This window comes from Marmota flaviventris, chromosome 12 (assembly GCF_047511675.1).
Source record: "Marmota flaviventris isolate mMarFla1 chromosome 12, mMarFla1.hap1, whole genome shotgun sequence".
NCBI classification, from domain to species: Eukaryota; Metazoa; Chordata; class Mammalia; order Rodentia; family Sciuridae; genus Marmota; species Marmota flaviventris.
In genome coordinates this window covers 57,436,902-57,444,985 of record NC_092509.1, presented here as the reverse complement: position 1 = coordinate 57,444,985, position 8,084 = coordinate 57,436,902, and the positions used below count along the sequence as shown (strand labels likewise).

Here is an 8,084-nt window from a genome sequence, read left to right as displayed (position 1 = left end):
GTATAACACTCAATAGATCTGAATGAATGAAAGAGGGGGGAAAGAAACATAAACCATAACCAAAGTACTAATCAGGATAAAATGGGAGCCTTAAATGAGTCCTAAAGGATAAAGCAAAGAATAGTTACTTCAGAAGAACAAAAACTTCATGGAGTGCCTTTTATCTACTCCTGCAGCTAGGCCTGTCTGCAGGCGGGCTGGGGGCTGGGGGGGTGGAGAGGTGGGGGTCGGGGGAAGGGGACGCGCTAAATGGGGTTGTATTGTCAACCCTGCTCAGACTCCTTATTGGCAGGCCATGCGGATATTCCAGGTAGGAGGCTAAGACCCCCCTTTTCAGGATGAGTATCCTGCCCCTCTTTGAGGTCCCTTTATCTTTTCTCTCCTACCCTCCTCGGATTCAGGATGTGTTAGGACAGGGGCTGGGCTGTTTGACCAACCTGGTATAGGGTCTAGCACATAGCAGGGGGAGGAGGTAAATAAATATCTTTGATGATGACAGGGGAGACAGCAGGCAAGGCTCAAAGCCTGGCCATGTGAGTCCGAGCTGGGCCCTCGGTCGCTCTGAGGGGCCGATCTGATTCAGAGCAGGAGGTTCTGACTGCGTTTGGCCTCTGCTCTCTGGACAGCCCCTCCCGGAGCAAAGCTCGCCTCAGGGTCTTAAGATGTTGATTGCGGTGGCAGGGAGTTGGAGGATGGGCGGCGGAGGGGGCCGCGGGGGCTCCCGGCCCAAGTTCACGCCTCCCTCCCTCCGTCCCAGGCTCAACGGAAGCGATTATTCCCACCGGCGTCTGGCGGGGCTGGGGGCGGGCCCGCACCCCGAAGAGACACGGGCCTCCCCGCGCCCAACTCTTTGATGGCTCCGCTACCGCCGGCCCCCTCCCTCGGCCCGTGGGCCGGTATAACTGGAGGCGCACTGGGGTCCCGGGAGGCGCACTGGGGTCCCGGAGCGATGGCCGCAGCAGACTCCCAGCAGCTACAGTTGCCGGAGGGCGCCGCGTTCCCCGCGTACCGGTCCGCTCACGCCGGCGGGGCGCTCCTGCCTCTGCCAAGTCCCGCCGCTGCCCTGCTCCCCGCGCCCCCGGCTGGCCCCGGTCCCGGCCCGGAGAGCCGCGCTCCGGCGCCCTTCGCGGGCTTTCTGGGCAGGGGCCCTGGACCCGCCGCGCAGCCACCCGCCGGCCTAGGCTCACCTGCGCCCCCCAAAGGCGCGGCCGCCCAGTCGGCGTCGCAGCGCCGCAAGCGCACGTCGTTCAGCCAGGAGCAGCTGCAGCTGCTGGAGCGCGTCTTCCGCCAGACTATGTACCCCGACATCCACCTGCGGGAGCGCCTGGCAGCGCACACCCAGCTACCGGAGTCGAGGATCCAGGTGAGCTGCCCGCCACATTCACAGGTGCTCCCTGTGTGAAAGAGCAGGGAGTCAAAACCAAGATTCTTGGGCTCCGTGGGCCACACACCGGTGACCACTTACTTGGGGGGACATTGAGCAAGTTGCTTTCTTTTGAGCTTCAGCGTTCTAGACTGCAGTATAGGGATAATATCAGTGCGTGTTGCGTAAGGTGATTGTAAGGCTTAAATGAAATAATTTAGACATGCACGCAATGACATATCTCGTGTTAAGTATAATTAGGGCCCAGGAGGCTAGCAGGTCCCTAGAAAAGGTCAGAAATTAAATTCTCAGCAGGAAAGTGATATGGAAATAATTTTACATTTTTTTTCCTTATCCAGGAAGGCACAGATGAGGGAAGTGCAGTGGAGTCTCCCTCTGGCTTTGAGTCGGAACTCAAAATGGTAGTTGAGAGAGTGTAGGAATGGCTCACCAAGTTGCCCACTTTGTTGGCAGGTATTGGTCTGGGATTTGGGTTCAAAAGGATGTAGCATTTTGGGACAAAGCCTGAAACATTTGGAACTTCTTGTCAGTTTCAAAAATCGAGTGTAAAATGTTTATTGTCTTAAAATATTTTGATCAGAATCCTGGAGTTGGTAGGAGAAGCCTGCCTGTTTGTTTATTAGTCTGTAACTTGTTGGTCTGTCCAAGTGCAACTTTAAGTATGAGTCTTATTTAACCCTTGAAGAGTGTGGACTTGGGCTGGGGATGTGGCTCAAGCGGTAACGTGCTTGCCTGGCATGCGCGGGGCGCTGGGTTTGATACTCAGCATCACATATTAAATAAAGATGTGTGTCCACCGAAAACTGAAAAATAAATATTAAAAAATTCTCTCTCTCTCTTAAAAATATTTAAAAAAAAGAATGTGGATTTTTTTTTTTTTTTAATCTGTACCTCTGGCTGCTATACAATTGTCAGTTTCAACAGTTGGCAGGGAGGCTTCGGTATTCTTGGGAAATAGCAGAAAAAATGTATGCATTGAGGTGAAGTCTACTGAGCAAAATATTGATGTTATTGAAAAAGGAGTCAGACTTTCAAAAGCTGATTCTAAGTAATTTGAATGCTGATCATCTTTTTAAGTGTAGTAACATTTTTTCCTAAGAATTTTAAGTGCCTCTATTTCTTTGGCTCCCTTTTCCATTGCAAATGTCCCTATAAAAAGCATAGATAGAACCAGGCATAATTCCAGTTTAGCACTGGGGAATGACAAGGCAGACAAAACCAGTTGCTCTGAACTTCTAACCATCAGATCAAGTGCTTTCTGAAAACCATAAAGCTCTGGAGCAGGGAGACAAGGATGTTAAACTGGAACTTCTATGAACTATGCACAAGAACTCCAACCCAAAGCCATTTTTTTTTTCCTTCCATCTTCCAGGTATGGTTCCAGAACAGACGTGCCAAGTCACGGCGACAGAGTGGGAAATCCTTTCAACCTTCAGGGAGGCCAGAGCTTTTCCTCCACCACTCTGCTCCTGGGACTGAAACGAAATGTTTGAAGCCCCAGCTGCCTCTTGAGGTAGATGTGAACTGTCTGCCTGATGCCAGCAGGGCTGGAGGGGGCATCTCTGACTCTAGCTCCCAAGGTCAGAATTTTGAAACCTTTTCTCCTCTCTCTGAAGACATTGGTTCAAAGCTGGACTCATGGGAGGAACACATCTTTTCTGCCTTTGGTAATTTTTGAGGATTCTGGAAAAATTAAGGATAAACTCAGACAGATAAGACTCATGACTGACAGATCCACTCCAGAAAACCGTTTTGTCTGACTTCCAGGTTAGGAAAATGTCCTTGTTAACCTTGATGATTTTGACCAGAACCTTCAATGAATCTTCACACATGGCCTGCTCTTCTTTCTCTATAGCTACTTACCTCCCCACCCAGGAATTCTGGCACTCATGTGTACCTGTGTATCTCCAAGTCTGCACATTCAATTTGGTCTGAAAACCTATGCCTTCTTGCCAGGGCTATTGTTATTTTTTGGACTGGTTGTTTAGAAATCATTTTATTTACCAGAACCCCTCAGCTTGCCTCAATTTCCCCTTGACCCTGACAGCTGCCACCTTCTCATGGTCCTTTTCCAAGGCTTATAACCTTAAGCTCACTCTAACCCATCTCCTCTATCCTCATCCTATCACCAAGATTTATTACTTTTAAAAAAATGAGTATTTTATTTTTTAAATTGCTATGTAAAAATTGTATTTATGGCATACAATGATGTTTTGATATATGTATATGTTGTGGAATGGCCAAATAAGCTATTTAACATGTGTTACCGCACATCCTTAACATTTTGGAGTGAAAACACTTAAAATCTACTCTTAGAAGTTTTCAAGAACACAATATATTAACTATAATCATGATATACAATAGATTTTTTTGATACTGGGGATGGAACATGGGTGTTGCCCATGCTAAACAAATGCTCTACCACTAAGCTACATGTCTAACCCTATAATAGATCCATTGAACTAGTTCTTCCTAAATGAAATTTTGTGTCCTTTGACCAAAATCTCCCTAATCACCTCTTTTGTTTTCATTTGGCCTGTTGTCTTCATATCCAATCATTAATGACTCCACATCCAGATTATTTCAAGGGCCTCTAGCTTCTCACTTAGGTAAAATATATAACTCTTTTTAGAAATATGAAGGAACCTCCAACTGCTATCAGATTATTAAGTCTTTTCACTCTCTTTGATAACTGATGTCATAGTTAGCCTACAGGACAGCTATGCAAACCTTCTTCAGGTTATCTGTAATGTGTGCCTCTGTGTCAGTCATTTCTTTTGATTTTGGACTAATACCTTTCTATTTCAAAATATTTGAGACCTACCCTTTCAGAAACCTGACACTGGAATCTGATTTTTGTACCTATTTTTGTGATCGCTCCAACATTACCCTTAGCACTTGTTATTGTATTGCCTATGCAACTTCAGTGGATTATTAAATGCTTTTCACAAATGTCCCAATGGAATTTCTATTTAAATGAACTCTGTCCTTTAGATAGATAGCTCTTAGACTTTCTGAACAATTGCTCAATACATATTAAAATTGCCATGAAAAACATTTCTAAAGAATAAGTTTCTGCAAATATAGCCACTAATTGTTATCATAGGCTACTATGTTGAGAAATTTTAATCTGGTTTAAAAAAAAAAGTATATTTTTGCTTGTTTCAAGTTTAGTAATATTTAGGAATATTTTGGCTTAGGGAGATTTCTTTTCCAATTTATAATTTTTAGTGTATGTAAATGAGTTTCTAAGTTAGCCCAAGAGCAATAAAAATATTGTATTGAGATTTTGAGGTTTCAGACTCCTTATGGACAAAGTGTCTATGATGTGACGACAGGTAAGGTTTCTCTGTAAATTTGCTTTGTAGAAGGCAGCTCCTGGAAAACCATGGCAAGGGGTCAGAACATCATGTCTTTATTGTGAGCCTGAGCTTACTTGAACTCTCAATGTCTTAGATTGCCCTTTCAGGGATGTTCAAGTTGTTTGTAATTTTCAGAGTAGCAAATTGGTTGAGTGCCCCTGAGTTCAATCCCTGGTTACCCACCCCCACAAATAACAACAACAACAACAACAACAACAACAACAACAAAAAAAAAAAACAAGGAGGGGATGGGGATATGGTTCACTGGTAAAGTGCTTCCCTAGCATGAGTGAGGCCCTGGGTTTGAGAACCAGCACTGCAAAACAACAAAACAAAACAAAAATCCAAGGAGCTATGTAGAGTGGCATACACTTGTAAACCCAGCAGCTTCACCAACTCAGCAAGACCCTGTCTCAAAATAAAAAATCAGGACCAGGGATGTAACTCAGTGGTAGAGCACCCCTGGGTTCAATCCCCAGTACTGGGGTATATGTGTCAGGAGAAGAAACCAAGGAAGTTCAGGCTTAGTAGCAAAAGGGACTTCTGAACCTTTTGAAAACTGAAACAAAAAGTGAGGTAATAAATATTAGATTGTATAAGTACTTACTTTGTGCCATGTAGCATGCTCAGGGCCTACCCTGGCAGGGCTGGGAGGTCTCACAGTCACAGAGCATCTTATTTAAACCTGTGTCATGGTCAAAAGAGATGGTACCAATACATTCACAAGACTGAAAGATATCTCATAAAACACTTTAAGCTTATGATCCACTAAGAATCTCATTCAAAAATAAAACTTGTGGGCTGGGATTGTGGCGCTTGCCTAGCATGGACGGACCCAGGTTTGATCCTCAACACCACATAAAAATAAAGGCATTGTGTTGTGTCCAACTACACCTAAAAAATAAATATTAAAAAAAAAATAAAACTTGTAACTTATTAATTGTATTACCTTGTGAATATTATATTGTTTACTTAAATGAGCAATTAGGAAAAAAAATCTACAAATATTTAAAATCATGGATCCTCTAAGAACATAAGTAGTCTGCACATCTCTCAGGGGCTCTAACTGCTAAATGTGTTGCTAGCGTTATATATTTAATACTCATACATAATGTCTAATATAGGGACTATTCTTCCCATTTTAAAGAACAAGAAACTCAATTTAAGTAGTGGTTCGCAATCACAAGGGCTTGTGAATATCAATGGCCAGGACTCAAACCTAGGATTAATTCAACCCACCGTTTAGCTTTTACCATATAATACCTTCCTAACCATTAGTTAGGACTAATAGGTGATAGATTTAAAAACACCTCAAATCATAATTTCTATATGCAAGTTGATATTGTCTCATCTTTCAAAGTAATCAAAAAAACATTCTCTTACTCTAATAAAAATAATGTTGCTTAGAGCTCTTTGGACACTTGTTTGTTCATTATGCAAATATTTGGTGCTTACAAACAGACACTTTTTTGGGGTCTGGGGTTGTGGCTCAGTAGAGTGCTTGCCTAGCATGCAGGAGGCACTGGGTTTGATCCTCAGCACCTCATAAGTGTAAAATAACCAACAAAAACTAAGAAATAAATAAATTAAAAAAAAAAAAAACAAAACAGACACTTTTTCAGGAGCTGGAAATAAAATAGTGGGGAAAAAAGAAAACCCTCAGAGAAATAGTCCCTTCTTGTCATGGAGCAAAGAGGCCAGGATGGAGACAAAAGACCACTCCAGGAAATAGAAAACTGCAAATATTACAAATGCTGGAAGGAGAGGTATGCAATCTGGAGACTCTATGACAGATGCTTATTGGGGTCAAGGAAAGCTTCCTTGAGAAAGTGATGCTTAAGGAAAGCTCTGCAGGATGATCAGGAGCAACTGAGGACACAGAACAGAAGCCATGCATATGCAAAGGACAGGACAGAGAAATAGGTCTGGGAGGCAAGATCATGTGTGGCTTAGTTTTTTTTTTTTTTTTTTTTTAATATTGGGGATTAAACTCAGAGGCACTTAACTAATAAGCCACATCCCCAGCTGGTTTTATATTTTATTTTGAGACAGGGTCTAAGTTGCTTAGGGCCTCGCTGAGTCTGCCTTTAAACTTGCAATCCTCCTGCCTTGGCCTCCCAAGCCACTAAGATTACAGGTATGCACCATTGTGCCTTGCTGCTTTGTCAGTTTTATGAGTTCTGAATTTGTCTTTAAAGTTCTGACTTTAAAGATGTTTATAGAAAGGGAATAACATGACCTGTTCTACATCTTAAGATATCCAAAGAGTGATGATGGCAGTGGGCTGTGAGTAATGGTGGTGATAAAGGTGGAGAATAGTTTTGAGAGAGAAAACTTATTAAAAGGTAAATCTCTTTGTAGATTCCTAATGGTAACAAGGGAATATGACTTTAGGAACTAGCTTAATGTAATTCAGAACCACATCTATTTAAGTAAAAACCCTGTATGTGCTTGCTTGTTTGCCCAATCTGACTTTTGATAGCTTTCTATGGACTCCATAAAGGTGTTAAGTGGGGACAGCATTATTCAAATCAGTGTATAGTTGACTCAAAATGACTGCTTTGAGTTGTATCTATTTCTTCTTTCCTAAACAAAAATACAATTCAACTATATTACTAGACACAGTCTCTATTTTCAACATTGAAAGACAAATGGTGCTTAAATATGTGTAAAATGAATTATTATTAAGTGACAAGTGAACCTTAAAGAATATAAAAGAAAAATATAAAAAATACTTCCCAATTCTAGGCAGAAAACATTGAATCAACTTTGACTAGGTCTATACTAGGCCAGTAATTTATTTGCTTAATATTTCCACAGTGATTTACTCACAGATGGAAAAAATCCCTCCCTAAAATAATACTAGATGTAGCCTACTTCAAAGTGGCTTGGTAGAGCCAGGCACAGTGGCAAGTGTCTCTAGACCCAGCTACGCAGGAGGCTAAGACAGGAACATTGCTTGAGCCCAGGAGACACCATGGACAGTATTAGCAAGATCCCTTTTCAAAAGAAGAAAAAGCTGGGAATGGAGCAGGGTACAGTGGTGCTCGCCTGTAATCCCAGCTACTGGGGAGACTGAAATAAGATGATCCCAAGTTCTAATCAATGTTTGGGCAATTTAGCGAGACCCTTTTTCAAAAAATAAAGAGTTGGGGTTGTGGCTCAGTGGTAGAGTACCCTTGGGTTCAAGCCCTAGGACTGAATAAGACAAATAAACAAGTAAAGTCTTGATAATTATGCTGTATTGTTTCCCCTACAAACTTAATTCTTCAAGGTTTTAAAATAGAGGGAATACCTATCAATTTGTATTGAATGAGAATGTAGATAATATTAATTTT

At 42.3% G+C, this 8,084-nt stretch overlaps 1 protein-coding gene across 2 annotated transcripts; it reads left to right on the top strand.

Moving 5' to 3' along the window:
* The first annotated feature begins 949 nt into the window (after nucleotides 1-949).
* Nucleotides 950-3,062, top strand: Mixl1 (Mix paired-like homeobox). 2 transcript variants are annotated; one of them, XM_027954728.2, is made up of 2 exons: nucleotides 950-1,363; nucleotides 2,757-3,062. In XM_027954728.2, exons 1-2 carry the CDS (start codon nucleotides 950-952, stop codon nucleotides 3,060-3,062), a joined length of 720 nt encoding a protein of 239 aa, XP_027810529.2. The 2 variants fall into 2 exon arrangements, with proteins under 2 accessions (XP_027810529.2, XP_027810528.2); XM_027954727.2 differs by having other exon boundaries at nucleotides 950-1,387.
* The last annotated feature ends 5,022 nt before the right edge of the window (nucleotides 3,063-8,084 follow it).